Raw genomic sequence first — 19,078 nt, forward strand, 5'->3', positions numbered from 1 at the left:
GCCTGATGCTCATGGGGACGCCCATGACCGACCACTAGCAGAGGAGAGGCTGGGAGTGTGGGAACCAGTGAGAGACCAGATGTGGGCGAGTCGCGAACACCTCACAGAAACTGCGCCGAGAAGGGCCAGGCGCGCCTGGCCAATGTACCGTTCGGCACAGCGTTACATCAGAGCCCACACTGCCACTTGACCTGGAGCAAAAGGCAGAACTGACTCCATAGCCGCACTCGTTTTCATGGCCTGTTCTCCACTTTGTGCTTTGTCCCCTCTGAGAAGGAGCTCTTTCCCCTGCCACCGCCTTCCCCCTGGCCTCCTGTGCTTTTCTCCCTTATCTTTTCCCCTAGGCCTTCGGCTGAAGGGTGGCTGCTCCCTCCCCTCTGCTCTTCTCCGTTCTGGGAAGGTTTTCCTGGCTGGCCCGTCTCGGATCAAGCCCTTTCCGAGCAAGCATGTGGGACGTTCCTGCTCTGTGTTTTTCTCTGCAAAACTGGAATCGGCTGGGCTCTCCTTAATGTGTCCCCTGGGACACTCGAGTTTCCCCCCACATTCCTACATCCGAACACATCTTTGGGTCACCCCGTGTTTAACGCCACTTTTCAGGCCTCTTTTCTTTCTCAAAATCTGCCAGGCCGGCGCTGGAGGAGCTGCGTTTCCCCTTTGTTTCTGGCCTCCATCAGGGCCCCTGCCTGAGAGAAGCTGATTGGCCCGAGTGCTCCCTCCTGTCAAACACCCCACAGGCCCGATGCCCCGCCAGCAAGGTCGTGGAGGTGACTCCCCACCTCCCAAATTCTCTGTGGACAAGTCATCCCCTGCTCTTGCACCAACAGCACAAAGACCTGGGAAGTGAAAATCCTCAGGAGCACCATCTGCCTGCAGTGTCCCCTTCCTGCCCCCACCCCGTCTTGGGGGTTGACACGGGATGCCACAGCCCTTACTCCTGATTCTTCCCGAGATCCCAGCCAAGAGAACATCAGAGCATCCTCCCTGCCAGGTCCCCGCAGGGAACGTCCTCCAGGGGCTGGAGGTCGAAGGTGAATGCTGAGACCCAGATGTTCTGCACGATCCGGTCACAGAGACAGGCCTCTCTGTGTGGGCAGAAGTGGGGACCCTGACAATGCACCTGAGCCTGTGGGGGGCCAGCCTGGGGGGAAGGGTGGGGAGTTTTGACCGACTGAGGCAGGGGCAAGGCCAAGCACAGAGCAGGGCACCTGTGTTCTGCGTGATTATTCCTCTAGGAATCTGCTACCCAGTTGTTCTCCTTGACTTTTGAAGCTAAGTAGTTAATGTCACTGGTTTGTAAATTGTTTTGTGTATTGTAAAAAAAGAGCTATTAGCAAGGCCTTGGAGATGCCCCTTTTCTCTGTAGTGACCAAGAACTGGATATTCTGTGAAAATTACCAGTCCAATTTGGGTGCCTCCATTTGTACCAGGTCTCGGTTTTGATCATTTAAAACTACTTCCTAAAGGCCTGGAAGCTGGTTGGGGGACACCTGTTCGTTTCTGAGCCCCCCAGCCCTCATGAGCCCTGCTCCTGGCAGAACCTTGCTGGGCACTCACGGCAGCTCTCATTCTTGGCCCCGGGGCTGGGCAAGGGTCACCCTCAGCCTGGCCCAGTGAGTGGGTGAATGACGTGTTAAACCAGAGCATTTCCACCACTGGCCACCGAGATTGTGTCAGGGGTGAAACTATGATCCAATCAGGACCAGGAAGGTGCATTTTGGGGACCTTTGCTGAGCTTGAACAAGGGGCCCTCCTTTTTCTGGTCCTCTGAGCGCATAAGCCTGATGCTGTTCACAACCCTTAGACAACTCAAAATACACCGCGCCTGAGCAAGAAAGCATCAGAAGAAGGTGAAGGTGGAGAGAGGATGGACCCTGAGAGCATCGGCTAGGGAGCGGCGCACACAGCGGTACAGAGAGGGAAACCGTGAGCCCGGGTCAGCTGTGCGCCCGCGAGCTGTCGGCAAGGTCTCCTGTATGGCCCAGGGGAAGTGAGAACCCCATCACTGTCAGTGTGGTGGAGTGAACGGGAGAAGGAGGTGGTCTGCAGTGGCCGTTTTCAAGACCAGAGCCATCACCGTCATGGCCACTTACCTGAGTCCAGAACACGTGCTGAGACTGACCGTCGAACCTGGATATCCTTGCACGAGTCCATGGTAGTAACAGTGACCCTGAAAAAGGAGAAAGGTGGTTCAGCCGTGATGTTTTCTCCTCCCCTCCTAATCAACCAACTGTCCCCGGTTGTCTCCACTTAATCTGAACTACAGAGTTTCCTTTTGCATAAAATAGTAAATGAGGAGCCCTAACATTAAATGCTAAGCCCGATGTGACCCAGCCAGGGTCTACGGCCAGCATTGGAAATGCACCCCAGGTCTGTTCTTGTCTCTGACGCCCTTCAGGAAAGCCCTGGGGCCAAACGTCCACCAAGTGCAGCCCCATGTCCACCAAGTGCAGCTGCATGTCCACCAAGTTCAGCTGCACAACCAGCTGCACCGGCACTGCCAGGCCGCCCTCACGCACGCTCATTCGTGATGATTGAGGGGCAGTGCGGGGCAGTTAAACACGCTGTGAAACGTCATACAATGAGGTCTACACTCCTGGCTTCTGAAACCAGAAAAGCCAATGAGAGGAGGGGCGAGGAGAGAGGGAGGGCCTCACCAAATTGCCCAATTAATATCGAAAGGTCTAACTCGGCAGGAAAGAAAAACTAGAAGGGGCCCTGTGTCTGAGTCAAATGCCCTCTGTGATGTGCCTGCGAGGTTCCCTTCATTAGCAATGTCAGTGCCTGTGGGAAGAAAGCCCAGCACGGACACTTCCTTAGTGCAGACGGGCTTCTGTCCAGAATCAAGGTGAAGTTTGTCCTTGAACAAAGGTTACAGGGCGGCCTTAGTTAAGTGGCCAAGTACATGCAGCCCTCCTCGCCCAAGTCCTCTGGATGCCAGGGGCTGCGAGGTCCAAGGGTAAAGCGAAGTGGACACAGGCTTCAGACCATCCCTGCTGCGGTCCCGCACCCGGTTCCTTCACTCACAACACTAATTCACCATTTCCAGGGCAGGGCTTGCTGTCCTGTTGTTCCACCAACAAAACCGACCTTGCGGGGACCACCTTGCCTTTGCCCAGAAAGAGACCAGCAACAATGGAGGGAGTCGGAGAATCCACGCCAAAGGGGCCCAGGTGACCCTGTGTCTGTGAGGGAAGGACAGATGCTGGGATCACCCGGAGGACAGCCAAAGGCAGGAGATGGGAGAGGGGCAGGTTGTTCTTATCCTGGGGTTTTCTTATTGCTTCCGGAGGTTCTTTGTGTAGTTAGGATGTTACTACTTTGCCTGTTACGTGAGAAATGTCTTTTTAACCCCCTGTGATATTTTCTGTATAGTTTCCAGTTCTTATGCAGTTGAGTCTACCTTTCCCTTTATGTGTGGTGTATATGGCCTAAGGTGGCTTTGTTCAAGGTCGCCGGCACGTCCACCTTCATTTCCTTCTGTTTCTATGGTGTTACAGTGGGCTCTTTAATCTACCTGGAATTAATTTTTTTGCGGGGCTGTGAGGTTGGAATCTACCTTTGCCCACAAACCAGAAGCCGGCTGTTTCCACCCCTTCCTTTCTTACTGATTGGAGATGCTGCCTTGTCATATGTCGAATGTGCACACCGTCTGTGGCTTCATGTTTGTGCTCCCCACGCTGTTCCACGGAGGCACCCCTCCCTGTGTCCACTCCTGCCAGCACCACCCCATCTGAGTTACCACTGGCCTAGACTGCATTTTGATGTCAAGATCAAGTTCTTTTTTATTAAGATAAATTCATGTGCCATTCACCTTTGAAAAGGATACAGTTTTAATACGTTCACAGTGTTGTATAGCCACCGCCACCATCTGATTCCAAAACATTTTCATTACTCCACCAAGAAGCCTTTGCCCATCCGCCTAATGAAAACTTCAGGGGTTATTCCCATGACCCCTCCCCCGGCCCCGGCCACCACGAGGCCACCTCCCGTGTCTATGGGTTTGCCTGCTCCACTCATGTCACCTCACGCTGTGGAATCAACCTCACAGCCTGGGGCCCCCGTGTCTGGCCTCCTTCCCTGAGTACCACAGGTCGAGGTCCACTCGTGTCAAAGCGGGTGTCATCAGCACCTCGTTCCTTCCTGCCCGGATACAATTCCGTGGCACGGACAGACCAGGTGCTGTTTCCCACTCATCTGACGACGGGGCTGGGCTGTTTCCACGGTCTGGCCACTGTGATGATGCTGCCATGAACATCTGTGTGCAAGTTTCTGTGTGGCTGTGTGTTTGCAGTGCTCCTGGGTCCATGCCGTGAGTGGCTGTATGGTTATACACCCACAGGTAGAATCGCTGGGCCACGTGGTAACTGTGTGTGTGAATTCTGAAGTGCTTCCCACCCGGTTTCCCAGAATGCACTGGGGTTCCCAGTTCTCCAATCCTCACCCACACTTACTGCCAGTCCTTTCAATCATTCCCGTCCTAATGCGAGACGGTACCTCCCTGCGGTTTTGATTTTCATTTTCCTCGTGACTAATGACATTGAGCATCTCACATGCTTGTAGGCCATCTGTGTATCTTGTTTGGAGAAATGTTTACTCCAATCCGCTGCCTATTTTTTAACAGGTGTATTGTCTTTTCTGTGTTGAGTTGGAGAAGTTCTTATACTCTGGCTATTAGACCCTTATCTGATGTAGGGTTTGCAAACATTTTCTCCACTTTTGTGGGTTGTCTTGTCACTTTCTGGATCGTGTATGTTAAAGCACAAAAATTGGTCATTTTGACAAAAGCCAACCAACCTATTTTATTCCTTTGGTTGTTTACCTGTAGGTGCTTATCTAAGAAACCATCACCTAATCTAAGGTGATGGAGATTTACAACTACGCTTTCTTGTAAGAGTTTTATAGGTTTAGTTCTTATGTTCATTCCTTTTGTCCACTTTGAATAAATTTGTGGCTTCAAGTAGGAGTCCAGTTTCATTCTTTCCCCCGTTGATATCCAGGGCTCCCCAGGACCATTTGCTAAAAGGCTAATTCTTCACCCAGTCTTTCTTGGCAACCTTGCCGAAAGCAAGTTTTCTTTTGGTGTGATTCTTTTTTTTTCTTTTTTCAAAAGCTTCTAGGCTACTCTTACCTATTTTCTCTTCTGCTGAATTTTAGAATCAAAATTTAAATTATGTACTAATCCACTGAGATTTCGGTCAGGATACCTTGCATGTGTAGGTCAATTCAGTCAGAATTTGTAGTTTCACGATAGCTTTCCTGTCCACATACAGAGTATTCCTCTCCAGTTACTGTGGCTGTTCTCACGTCCTTCGGTCCAGTTTCAGATTTTTTTTTCATGTGGCTTCTGGTAACTGTTCATTAGGCTGATGACCAGGTACCGTACAGGCTTGTCGATATCATGAGTTGGATCTTTTTTTCTGTTATGTCTTAACCATGGGTATCTTTAATGTAAAGAAAAGCTCTTGTTTTTTAAATTTATCTCATACCAGACCCTCTGCTGAACCATCCTACCAGCTTAAAAGTTTGTAGCCCATCTTGGATTTTTTGTGTAATTGATCATATCAACTACAATGAAAGTTCTGTGAGCTCCTTCCAGATCCCCCACGATGCTGCGGAGTGGGAGGGCCAGGCGTCTCCAGTGAAGGTGGGGGAGGGAACTGCCCACAGAGAGAAAGTGATGCAAAGTTGGGGGAGTGGCAGGGGCAAAGGGACACTGTTGGCAGCTCAGGGACGGGGCTGGTTCCTCTTGGTTGGAAGATTTGGGAAGAGCAGGACCCTTGCACTGCCCTGCCCACCCCCAGCCAGGGGGTCCTCTCCATTGAGCATGTGGGTTAGGAAAGAGCACCCAAGGGACAGTGGCAGGGAGAGTGCCCAGCCATTCCCGCCATGCGGGCCCTTGCCATCAGTTGCCTCCCGGGCATCCACGGGAAATAACTTCTGAAAGTCCCGCTCTCTCCAGCTAGTCTAGTTCAGGTGCGTCAGAGGGCGTGACGACAACCCTGTAAACAGAAGGGGATCACACAACCGGATGGGAAGGCTCTGGGGCCCCTCGGCCCAGGAAGGCGGGGTTGAGCCCCGGCCCCCCCGCAGCAGTGCCAGAGCTGAGACCAGCCGGAGGGTAAAAGGACAGTGGTGACGCTACAGCCCAGGCTGCCTGGGGCAGCGAGAGCCCCCGTTCTGACTGCGGCTCACCTGCGGGAATCCCACACATCGCAGACTGTGCCTCATTTAAGAGAAGTGGGAAATGTTGCTACGGGAAGCAGAGCATCGGTTAAAAGAATTAAAAACCAAGTGGTAAGCAGAATCCTGTTGACTGACCTCTGAAACTTCACAGTCATTTATTTCCAGTCTCAATTTATTTTTAATAGATTATTTCTCAAGTGTAGTTTCAAATTAAGTACCCAGCAATATAAGCAGAGTGCAAATTAGTATAAAATTAATTTCCAGTTCTTAAGCGGGCTGAAGCGCTGCTCATAAAGGAGGACTGGGGAGAGTTCAGTTCTCAGAAACTGGTCCTTCCACAAGCCTCCCCTCGGCTCAGCGTTAACTACTGGCTTATCTCTGGCTCTAAAACTCCTTTGGTTCCCCCTCCAGCCGTTCGACCAGCAAGCCCACGGCTCACTGCTGGCTGATGTAAGAAGTGATTAACTTCTGGGGTGAGTAAGCATAATCACCAGAACTCCAAATTCCAGTTTCTCCAAGATAATTCCGGTTTCACAGAGTTGTTTTATTCTTTCCAACACAATTCACTAAATGTTCGAACAAATGTGATTTTGTTTTTTATCATGTAGTGACTCATCATATAGATTCACCACAGAGAGAGACATACCCATCACCCCATGTCATGTGGTCAATTGGGGAATTCGATTACGGTGGGTGAAGGAAATGCGCCCCCCTCCCTCTGGGGGTGTGACCCCCTGGTGTGGTGGCTGAGGGGGGGGCTGGGGGAATGGACTGCAGGCCACACCCCCGTCAGGGAGCAGGCAGGCGTGGGTCCCCGTGTCTGAGGGCCAGGTGGCCTCCCCACGACTGATGCTCAGTGGCAGGAACCTGCTAGTGGACTCGTAAACACTCGGCCTGTTGGAGGCACAGCAGTGAGGGATGCAGTGAGCGACCGTCCTGACTTAGGGAGGTCCTGTGGCACAGGACACAGTGGTCACAGCAATGACCCTGGAAAACTTCCCCAGACTGTGTCCCCTTTCCACTGCCACAAGCGTGTCGACCATACTGTCTCGTTGTCTCGTCTGAAATAAGACGCTGTCCTTAGGCAGTCGCCTTCACCTAGTTCTGCTGACCCAATACATTCTATTTCTGCCAACAAAGCATAACACAGAAAATAGCCTCAAGCTCCCATAACCGCAAAATTACATCTTCTCCTTCATAAAACCTCTAACCCCGTATTGTATGTACTTATTACTTAACCCCGTGCATTTCCCCACTCCAGTCAAACAAATTTTCCTCATGGTTAATGTGATCCATCAAATATGGTGGTGGGTAAAGAGGAAGATGGAATGAGAACTGCTGAGCCTGAAAATAGTAACCCTCAACTCAGGGCCACGTGGGAAGGAAAATCCAGGTTCTGGTCCCCAGCTCTCAGGGGACCAGACTCAGGAACCTTCTATGCTAAACCGCTAACAAAGACTGGCAGGCCTGGTGACCGGAAAGGGTGGGGGGCAGACACAGTCTGTCAGGGGACATGCTGAGAAAACCATTCTCACTCCCTGGGACCTTTGTGGCCCCTCCCCACCCCAGCCCTGACCGCGGGCAACGTGCCAAACTGTGGAGTCCCGTGACTCTCTGGCTGGATGGGAGCTCCGGGCCACCTCAGGCAAACCTGCCCCTCTCAGCTGTCCCTTCCCCGAGCAGACACAGACACCGAGGCCTGGCCTGTTCAGTGACTAAAGGGACAGGCTGGTTAACGGCTGAGCAGGGATGACAATCCAGGCTGCTAGGCGGTAGGCTGGACGGCTTCCCTCTGTAGCTCGTTCTTCTGAACGTGTGGCCTCCTGGGCCTCTCTCTCTTTGAAAATAAAAGCCATCTCTTAAAACCCAAGTTTGGACCAGACACTTTCTCACGTACTGTGGAGCCTCACTGCAGTGCCCCTCTGAGAATGCTGGGACAGTGACATCACTTGCAAATGCAGGGAGCTCTGCAGGGAGGAGGGGTAGGAAGGTGAGTGTGCGTGTATGTGAGCATGTGTGTGAGCTTGTGTGTGCCTGTGTGTACGAGCACATGCACGCACTGAGCATCAAGAAGGATGAGCACATGTGTGCACATGCAGCTGTGTACATGCAGATGAGTGTGAGCAAGTGTGTGCATGGGTGGAGCCACGCACTCCAGCATGTGCACGAACCTGTATGAGCACATACACACATGTGGGTACCAGGAGCGTGTGGGCACACATGTCTGCACACATGTATGTGAGCATACATGTGCTTGGTGGGAGCACATATTTCTGTGTGCATGCATGTGAGTGCCCGTGTGTGTGTGTGTGAATGTGGGCCTGCCAGTTGCTGACCTGCATTTCAGTCCAACTGGGGCCCTGCCTTTGTCCCTTGCACAGAACACAGGCCCCCGTGTCCCACCTGTTTGCTTAAGACTAAGACAAGGGGGCCGTGTGTTCAGAGGAAAAGGGAGTGGGCTGCCCGTCATCTCTGTGGCTGGGCTGCGTCATGCTGAGGCCAGACAGTGGGCAGGACGGGGTCTTCAGAGTCACTGCACCCACAACCCAGGGCCACTCTGCTCCCTGCTCTGACGAGAGCCAGGGCTGGTGATGAGCCAACAAGGGCCACGTTCAGGGCCTGCACAGTGCTGTGCTGTGCGGATTCCGCATTCGAGGACACACCATAGGAAATCGTGTTCGTGTTCTGTGGGGCCTCCCGGCAAACAGGCCCAGGCCAGCCTGCCGGCCACAGTGAGCACTCCTGGTCCACCTGGAGTTAGAAGTCCTGGGGTTTGAGGCTCAGAGCCTCGGTTTTTAATCTGCAAAATGGGGTTGCCACTTACTGCCCTGGGCTTTAGGGATCACATAGGCATCTGGTGAGGAGGCGACCTGTGGAACGTAAGGCGCTGTTACGGATCCAGAACCTGAAAACATGTGGTCCAAACTCCGTACTCGGGCCCGGACACTAGCCCCGAGTAGTGGTGCGTATTTCTGCAGAATGAATGAACGAGCACGGGGGGAGACACTGACCCATTAGAGAGCAGGGAGTGTGGCTTCCTGCCCACCCCCACTGGCTCCCACCTCGCAGCTCCAGATGGTCCCAGATGTTGTGTGAGACCCTGTGTAGCCCCCCGGATGCGCACAGGAGAGGCTGGATGGCAGCCAGGTTTGTGGGAGCTGAGTGGCCAGTTGCTCTCTCGTAGAGACGTCTGTGCTGTAACAGCCCAGTTCTCGGCACGGCCGGTCATCCCTCTTCCGCCATCACCACCTGTGAGGGACGTCAGAAGGAACATGCGCCCAGGACGGGAGAGAACTGCTGAGAACCGACCGTTCGAGACGTGGCTCCAGCTGGCTCGCTTCCCAAAGCTGGACTGGGCCCCAGCTTCAGCGTCTGTCTGTTCCACGCTCACGTCCATCACTGGTGTGGAGACCTGGGCAGTCTTCTCCCCGGCTTCTGGCTCTGACCTCGACCTGATCTGCCTACAGATGAAAGGCCCTTCTCAGAGCCTTCCCTTCCCTGGGAAAGTCCCCCAGACCTGGAGCTCCTCTGTGGGTGCACTCCATGTTCCATTGAATTTGGCTCTTCTGTTGTTTAGCTCCTAAAGCATCCTAGTCACAGGCATGCACGTCACCTGTAGGCAGGCTATATGTCCCTGAGGACATGGACATGTCTGCCTCCCTCCTGCAGGTGGCCGCAAAGTACTGGACTGTGCCCCAGTTCAGCTTGGCTTCCCAGCGGGCCAGCGCATCCCCAAGGGCTGCTCGGGCCTCTCTGCCCCCCAAGTTCCACAGCTGCAGCTGGACGGAACACCCTCTCCTCCCAGAAGCATCTGTCAGCGTCTCTTTTAGCAAACAACAGCCAGTCCGTTCCCCGATCCACCTTGCTACACTTTTATAGACTAATTCTATCACAACAGACACCGGAGCCAGGAACGTGTAACAGAGATGCCCCGTCGCTTTGTTCCCGTGAGTCAGAGCCAGCGTGTCTCAGGGGCTGGGAGCTCAGATCCTGGAGTCGGGCTCCGTGGGGCGGAGTCCCTGTTGGCTGTGGCCTTGACCTAGTTGCTTAACCCCCTTATGTCTCAGAGTCCTCATCAGGATATAAAAATAGCAAACGGTGATTTATTGTGAGGATCAAACATCAAAATGCAGGAAAGCATGCGTATTGTTGGTGCTCACTGATGTCAGCTGCCATACCGGGCACTTAGCGCCGTTTGCTGTTGAGTGAGCTGTGGATGAAGGAACGGCCTACCTGGGACGGTAGGGCGGGTCCCTGCTCCGTAACGTGAACACTGGCCCAAGAAATTTGGGCTGGATGGAGGGGGCGTTGGGGAAGCTATTGCTGCTTTGGAGGATCAAAACACTGGTGACAACAGGAATGGTATGAATAGAACGATGTTCTAGAAGGATCATTAGGCAGGAAAGGGGCTGGGTGAGACAGGAGGAGGGGAGAGAGCGTCAGGTGGCTCTGACAGCTTCCAGCGAGAGGAAAGGAGACCTTAGCTGGAGCACAGTATGGAGGGGGAAGGAGTGAGACCGAGGTGGGGGAGGAAACCAAGGCCAACATGGCGAAGACCTGAGGGGAAGCGGGCCCCCTGCGAGGGGCCTCGGTCTGCGAGCGGCAGGAAGCCTGAGAGAGCCGCCGACGTGGCTGTGTGCAGACTGCGGTGGCGTTGGAGGGACCGAACCCACGTAAATCATTGTCAGAGACGATGGCAATGAGCCTGGCCCACGCCTGCTCACTCACGGGAAGAGAACGACCCCCGTGTCCCTCCCACAGCTCTCAGATGCTCTCTGTCCGTAACACGCGGTGACTCCCTAAAGCCCACGCGCCCCTTCATGTTCAGGCCCCTGCAGCGGGCTCTCCTCCTCTGAGGCGGGAAGCAGTCGGCGTGGGTGGGTGGACGCAGGTCACCCAGCAACACTTGTGACCCAGACAGTGGACTCCACGCCGACCTCAGTGACGTGGTCCTTGCCTGACGTCTTTCGCAACATGTTTTCATAGGTGTTTTCTGTTTTCACACGTTTCTCTAACGAGCAGCAGCACACAGTGAATGGAAGCTTTCTGGGTGTCTCCTGTGATGGAAGGTCAGGCGTCCTTCCTTCCCCCGTCGCCTGGCCCCTGGCCGCGGCAGCCACCCCTCTCAACTGTGCGCGATCTGGCTCGATTCCTGCACCCGTTCCCTCCCATCATCTTCAAGCCGCTGCCAGGGGTGTCTTTCAAAGCCCACGCCCGCTCACAGCATCCCCTTGGCCAGGACCTTCTAATGGCTCCACAGTGCTCCATGACAACCGGCTCCTCCTCACCCTTCTATCTGGTTCCCATGTCCCTTCCTCCAGGCAGCCTTCCCTGATCCTTCAGACCAGATGAGGCTCTCTGGCCTTCCCTGCAGCACACTTAGCACAGATTTTGATTAGGTTTGTGATTCTTGGAAAAATATCGGTCTCCTCCGTCCAGCCCAGCGGGGGCCCCTTTGTCCTAATGCCTGCTGGACCCTTTGTGGCGGTCACGGTGCTCGGCTCTGTGGAGGTGCCTGTTACCATGTGTGCGGCGGACGAGTACACGCAGGCGACCTGCTGGAGGGCGATTCGGGCCTTTCCCAGCATCGTCTTCTGGGGTGAAAACGGCACCCATGTCTGGTGCATTGTCTCCCACAGGCCTTATTAAAGGTGACAGTGTAAAACACAGTGTTCCCTCTGATGTGGCCAGCAACACGGAAAGCCACAAACGGTTCATCCTGTCTGGAGAATGGAGACATGAAAGGCTAGCTATTGATTTCCAAATTAAAGTCGGCCACCACTCTGCTCATCAGCCGGCTGATGCTGATTGTAGAGAGAGTAAAAAAAGAAGAAGAAAGAAAAGACAATAGCCAAAAAGGGGTTTTTTATTTTATCTCCAATTTAAGTTGAGGAAAATCCGTTATGTGCTGACCAGAGGGGAGAAGGCAATGAGTCAGCACATTTCTTTCTGTTTCCAGGCTGATCCAGTACAAACCAACCCCCCTAACACTGCCTCGGTCCACTTGTGAAAGATAACTCAAGGCCCTGGACCGCCCAGCGGGTGTCTGCTGGACGGGCCGCTGCCTGGGCCTGTGGGGTTCCCTTAGGTGAGTGAGACTGTCCCCTGCTCACCTTGACAGTGGCGGGCGGCTCAGAGGGGCACTGAGAAACGACTGCAAAGGGAGCAGCTGGATCGCGGGAGCAGCCAGCCTTTCTCTCACTCACAGGAAGCACCTGCTTGCTGTTCTGGGGGCCTGGGGGGGCCTGATCACCGACCTCTAGTCGCCTGGCCTGCTGAAGGCAGGTTCAAAATGAGGTTGAGGGTCAAAATGCAGTATCAGCTTAATTACCTCCCAGAAAAAGGGCTTCTGGCATGTTCTGTCAGAGGATGCCACTTAGACCTGGGCAGATGTGAGGCTTCCCGAAATCTCCAACTTTCCTCCGCCCCATCCCACAGCTAGCCAAGCCTGGGGACCCATCCTGGAGAGGCTGGGGCTGCAGGTCACAGCCACTTAGCATATCCTTGTGGCGGTGGGGGAGTGGGAAGGGCAAGCCTCACCCACCACTGACTGAGGGGGGGGGCTTTCTAAGGCAGACCTGCCACCCTCCCCCACTAGCAGGGCTGGGGTTGTCAGTAATGATAAAAGCAATAATTAAGAAATGACCCCCTTTAGCCCTAATAATGCGCCCCCCCTTTTTTGCCTTAACATCTGGCTTGTGTGATGTTCATACTAAGAAGGCAAATTTTGGGGGGTGAAGATACCGTATTTTGCCCTGTATAATGTGTTCTTTTTGCCCAAAATTTTGAGGGGAAAATAAGGATGCGTAGAATGATTATACACCATAAGAACAGCAACGGGCATAACAGTCCCGTGTGTAATGCACAGAAAATGGGGGTGCACTTCACACACGGCACATGCAGTGAGCATTTGTGTTTTGAGTGAGAATATTGCAACAATTAAGTAGCTAGATTTTAAGTCCTAAATAGATAATCCGTTTATACTTTAACGGATTCAATCCATTTACATATAATGAGATTAATGTGGTGACTCATTTTTATCTTACTGTATTTTTCATTTTATATTTATTCTGCTTCTTTTTGGACTCTTTTCTCTCTTGCCATCTACTGGGTAGATACACTATTTTTATTCACTCTCTATTGTTTGGAATTATACATTTTGGTTTTCTCTTCTCTTTCGGGTATTCCTAAATTTGTAAGATGCATGCTTATTAAAATCTAAAGTTAACCCTCATCTCTATTGTTTTCTAGTACAAAATAAATTCTTAAACTGTTTAAAAAACTGTTTGCTCATCATGTTTTATTTTTATTTTTTTAGAGAGGAAGGGAGGGAGAGAGAGGTGGGGAGGAACATCCGTTGGGTGACCCTCCCACACCTCCTGCACAGGGGACTAAACCTGCAACCTGGGCATGTGCTTTGACCTGGGCGGGGGGGGGGGGGGGGGATCGAACCCATGACCTTTTGACCTTTTGACCCTTTGACCTTTTGGGTTCCGGGATGAGGCTTCAACCAACAGAGCCGTGCTGACCAGGCCACTAATCTTGTTTTAAAACATCCAGATGGAGTCATTATTGCTGTAATAGTTACTCTGAATACTGTATTGAGATTTATTCCTGTAGAAGCGTTTCGCTCACTGCTGCCTCTGACATCTGGCTCTCATGGCTGGTGCTCGCTTCCTTCTCTCCAAGACCGTCTGGGAGTAGGCGATTCTCCCTTGGCTTTGTATGAAAACGCATTTTGCTCTCACTTTTGTAAATCAGGGTAACTGAGTGCAGCGCTGGGGTCGACAGCGACGTTCCCTCCGCTCTCCCAAGTCTGGACTCCTTCGCTGCTGACGCCCAGTGTGCTGGCGGCTCCGGGGTGCTTTCCTGCAATCGGGCCTCTTCTCTCGTGCGGTTTTACGGTGCCCTTGGTTCCGTGGGCGCACACCGAGCCGTCCTGGAGCGGGCTGGCGTTCAGTCTTCCTGCTGGGACCCCTGTCCTTCCTCAAGTTAGGGACGGTCTCATCACACTGTGTGGAAACAATGATTCTTTCCTATATTTTCACTCTGGAATTTCTATTTGACCTATTCCGTTCTCTTTAAAATATTTACTCTGTGCTCTGATTTCTCTGTTATCTCGCATTCCTGGTGGTGCTGGGTCTGGTTTCTCTTGTTCAGCAGTGTTTGCTCACAGCGGCCTTTTCTGTCCTGTGGTTTGTCCTTTTGATTTTGGGCTCAATGTTACATTTTTTCCTCCCTCCCTCCCTCCTTGCCTCCCTCCCTCCCTTCCTTCTACAGGCATCTTATGTAGCCTGGGCTGTGGAAACACCCCTTTAGAACGATTTTGGGTTGGCTTCAGCTTGGGCCCATGGGACCCAGGGCTGCTGATTTGGGGTTCATTTTGGGGATGATGTATGGACAGGGGTTGCATTCCCACGCAGGGGTTAGAAATCTGGGCACCGGCCCACTCCCTCCCAACCATGTGCTCGTGAGGCGAGGGGTTTCCAGGTTCTCTGTGGGTTACGAGATTGTTCTTCTGTCAGGACAGCCCTCTTCCCGCCCCTTCTCTGGATGGAGTTTCTCTCACTCCTTCTCACCGAGGACGCAACTACCTGGGGGCCCAGCTTCTGTGGATTCTCATTGCAGGCGCCCATTCGTCTTGTCTCAAACCCTCCAGCACCAGGTCCTCTCTCCGGGCCCGGAACGGCCCTTGGGGGTCCCAAGACCCCACATCACCAGCCTCACGTCCCCTCTGCGTTCCTGCCTCCTGACTCCCTTCCACACTTGACCGGGTATGGACAACCATCCTGTGTGCCTCTCTCTCACCCAGGGTGTCTCTGTGCCCTCCACCCCCCGTATCACCGAGAGTCGGAAGGCATGTGTGTGCCACACGCAAACATGTGACAAAGAGACAAGTGCTGACGTAAAGCAGAGAGGCAGCCAGAGCTCACCGCCGACCATGACGGCCACTTGACCATGCTGTAAACACAAGGCCCCTGCTAAGCTTGTTCTTTGAAAACAAATGCCCGGGGCTCCTTGAAACGAGTGACCGTCCTCGTGCCCAGAGGGCAGCCACCCTCCTGAGCCCCACATGCACACACGGGCCCGGGGTGGGGTGCACAGCAAGCATTTCTTTAAAAGGAACAAATAAAACGGACACCTTGTCCGAGTCCCGTAGAAGGCTTCTGGGACAACCCTGATACCGAGTCCTGTCAACCTGCTGGGCACGTCTGTAGAAGGTCAAGCAGAGTCAGTTTTCCTCTGAATTCTTTAAGGTACTTCCAAGTTTAACACAGTCAAGTTCAGCCCAGGGGTGACAGCTTTCTGAGCCGACTCTAACTTTGGATAGGGTTTCTAGAAGGAATTTGCCCAAATGCGCATCCCATAGTCCTGGCGGGTGGGTTCAAGGTCAGGCTGCGATAAAGCCATATCTTGAAGGGCTATCCCAGCACATGCTGGGCCAAGGCCAAGTTTCCCCGGGGTAAGGACGGAATACTCAGGCACTAAGGGGTGCGCACAGGCTTCGCGGGGCCCAGATGAGGGAGCTGGGAGGCCAGGTGGTTTAGGCTAAAACAGCCACGGGTGTTACGCATAGACCTGATAGCACATTGTCACCGTGGGCCGAACACGCGGGGCTTACCGTGTAGTTTCGCGTGAGGGACACGTCGGTGCCGTCCTGCAGATAGTGGGTTTCCGTGAAACCGCTGGCAATGAGACCTCTGTGGGGGAAAACCATGAGAAGCTGAAAGTGGGATCACGCCAATGTCGCTGGTGAGTGTTTAGCTTGCAGGGCAGCCAGGGACGGACCCCACCCCCCAGCTTATTTCACGGAAGACCCAGGTTTTCTGGGGCCCCCGAAGGGCCTCCACGGGGCAGGTTATCCTGGGAGAGGTGGGGAGACTCAGGCAGGCGAGTCAGACGTGTGGGCATGGAGTCCTCCACACGCGGAGGCCCCACCCTCCCACCTTATTCTCCAGCACACACGCAGGTGTCTGCATGCCCTGTCATGTGTGCACACAGGCACGCACGCATACATGCACACGGGAACACACACACATGTTCACTCTTCTCTGAAGAGTATGTGTGGATTTTGGAGCCGGGAGAACCGCCCGCCTGGAAGTCCCACTGTCTAGAATGAACGGCTCAGCCGCCTGCTGGGACAATCGCTTTGGGCCCACAGTCTCGCCCCTGCTGGTCCCCTAGTGGGTGAGTGGACAGCTGTTAACGTTAAACTGTCAAAGAAGAGTTTAGAACAAGCACTGTAGGAGGTGAGGGAAGGATTTTGGACACACTGAAATATTCAATTTCTAAGATAAACTGTAACAGGAGAAGAACCCTACTTATCTTAACTAAGATTGTATGTGATACCACACCCTCACTGGTGATAGCAAAGCAGGGGTTTAAATGACTCTGCAATTTCTTTTGCAAGGTGAACATTTGCAACCAGAGTGCGGATGAAGACAGGAGGGAGGGACTGTCGGCGGGGAGGCTGCAAATGTGACGGGTGAGAACTCCCTTTTCTGATGGTCCCTACTCCGGACTCCTCACAGCCAAGGCCAGAGTGAGAGTCATCTTCCCAGGACCCATGGGTTTGCACACGTTTCGGAGGTGCCTGGTTTAAATCACTGGGACCCTCCCAGCAGGCCTCGGCTGGGTTCTACTTCACAATGAGTGAGAAGACTGTCCCCAAATAGGGAGCGGACAATCCCTCAGTCACTGATGAAGGCCTACAGCCTCCCTGTTCACTCTGCATAGTACTCAGATCACGCCTGGCACATGACCCTCCCTGCTGGCTGCTGGTCTCAAGTCCCCGTGTGCTGAGCATCCCTCTTCTGAGCTGTTACAGGACCCCTGGGCAGGCCACGGCCATGCTGGGAAGGTCCGGAGCAGAGGAGGGGGAGGGAGGGACAGGCAAGGGGGTGGTGGCACTGAGACCGGGGACAAGCAGCCTGGAGACAGAGGTGGTGGCCGGCCACCATGAGTCAGAGAACTCCAGGAAGGTGTGGTGGGCTGGGGACCATGACAAGGGCAGCTACGGGGGAGAATGAGGAGATGGGGACAGTCCCAGGGGGTGGTGGCTTGAAGGCAAGCAGAGAGATGAGATGTGAAGTCAAGAGGTAGGGACTTGAGGGGAGTGGGTCATCTAAAAGGACAGGCTGGAGAAGCGGGGACCCAGAGGGGACAGGCAGAGCTGCCAAGGAGCCGGTGGAGGGAGGTACGGGGCACAGGTGGCCACGGGGAGGAGCAGGAGCCAGCAGAGCCCCGGTGGCCCTGGGGACTGTGGGGGCTTGGTCAGCTTCGAGATCCCAGGGAGAGGAGAAAAAGAACAATGCATTATTAATTCAAATTGTACGAGTATTACTTGTGCTGTTGGCTATTCCTCAATAATTTTATCTAGCTCCTATTTTATGAATGCTTTGGTAATTCTGTGCTTCACAACGCTGGACCCTTCTTTGGAAGAAGCCAGGTATATGGATCCCTAATATGAAGAAGGGTGATGCCCGCGGTCATCTGTAGAAGGAAGAGACAGGTTTTGAGGCCTTCTCCCTGAAGCTCGTTGCGATGGATGTCCCCGAAGACTGGCTTCGCGTGTGGAGGAGACGGGAGACCGCTGGGGAGGCCGGGATGGGAGGCGAGCTCTGGGGGACAGCACTCAGCGCAGCGGACAAGGGGAGTTCGGGGGGCGCCACGGCAGTAAAAGTATGTATGAGGTGCCAAAGCGTAAGGCAGCATAGCAACACCAAACCCACGAGCACCTCCGCCTGACAAACCTACTGCTGTCCCTGCTGCCCAGATGTCACTGAAGCGGCAGTGCCATCTGAGCCACCCTCGGAGCCCTAGGGAGTTCCTACACGCTGCCCCGTTTGCTCCCACTGGGCGCGCCCCCGCACAGCTGAGACGCCGGCGGCCACTGCGTTGCAAGACTCTCTCGTAGAGTCTGGCAGAGAAACGTGGTCGTGGGGTCAGACACGGCAGTGCCCCGTGTGCACGAGTCTTCCCCATCGTGGAGCGGGGTGGGATGTGGTGAGGATGGGCGCCTGGCCCCCGCATCAGCCCCAGCCGTCTGGGCTCCGAGAGGCCGAAGCGTTCTCGGGCCTCCTGTTCACCAGGCCCAGAGGTAAGACACAGAGAGAAGGCAGGTGGCACGGGCTCCGACTCAACCCCATGGGTGCTCTGTGTCTCCATGGTGAGGGCTCCATTGTGCATGGGCTGGGGGACAGAACCCATCCCGCTCTCTGCTCTGATGCCCTTAGTGTCGGCCGGTCCGCATCGCACTCCCACAGGCTGGGGAGAGCCCGGGCAGCCACGGCCTGGGCTTCTGCGGTCCAGGCTCCGCTGTGACGTTCGGCCGCTCCCCTGCTAAAACCCTCCAGAGCTTTCCCAGTGCCTTCGGCAGGTTCCAGGTGCTTACGGCCTTACTCCTAACGCATCCTGCCTCCTTTCGTGCAGCTCACTCTACCCCGCCCACACTGCCTGTCTGGCTCATTCTAGAACTTTCCACCCCATCTCTCTTAGGGCCTTTGCATTTGCTCTGCCCTGTGCCCAGAACATTCTTCACATGGATTCTATAGCACTGGCCCTTTTCATCCTTTAGGCAAAGCAGATAAATAAAAATAATAAAATAAAAATTAAGATAGGCTCCTCAAATCCTCTCAACTAAACAAATAAATAAGTATCTCCGCAGAGGGCGCTTTCCTGGTCATCCCATCTAAAGTGGCTTTCATTTCCACCGCCCACATCACGGAGCCCCTTCAGCTTCCCACTTATCCACCTGTTTACTCATTTGTCTGTCTGCCCCTCAGAAATGATGCCACAAGGGCTCTCTGCTCACCATTGCAGCCCCACCCACCCACCCAGGAATTTGTTAAGCTTTTTATATGTATTTCATTTAATTCTAATAGCACCTAGTATC

At 53.8% G+C, this 19,078-nt stretch overlaps 1 protein-coding gene across 1 annotated transcript in view; it reads right to left on the reverse strand.

Moving 5' to 3' along the window:
* The window catches only part of ADAM12 (ADAM metallopeptidase domain 12), a gene marked incomplete at its 5' end in the record, with an annotated part of 278,477 nt that overhangs the window by 89,420 nt on the left and 169,979 nt on the right, over nucleotides 1-19,078 (reverse strand). The window contains 2 exon segments of the mRNA XM_037159124.2: nucleotides 2,091-2,167; nucleotides 15,806-15,884. Coding sequence (XP_037015019.2) covers nucleotides 2,091-2,167; nucleotides 15,806-15,884 — 156 coding nt within the window.

This window comes from Artibeus jamaicensis, unplaced genomic scaffold (genome assembly GCF_021234435.1).
Source record: "Artibeus jamaicensis isolate MK-2021 breed Jamaican fruit bat unplaced genomic scaffold, CSHL_Jam_final contig_490, whole genome shotgun sequence".
Lineage (NCBI taxonomy): Eukaryota > Metazoa > Chordata > Mammalia > Chiroptera > Phyllostomidae > Artibeus > Artibeus jamaicensis.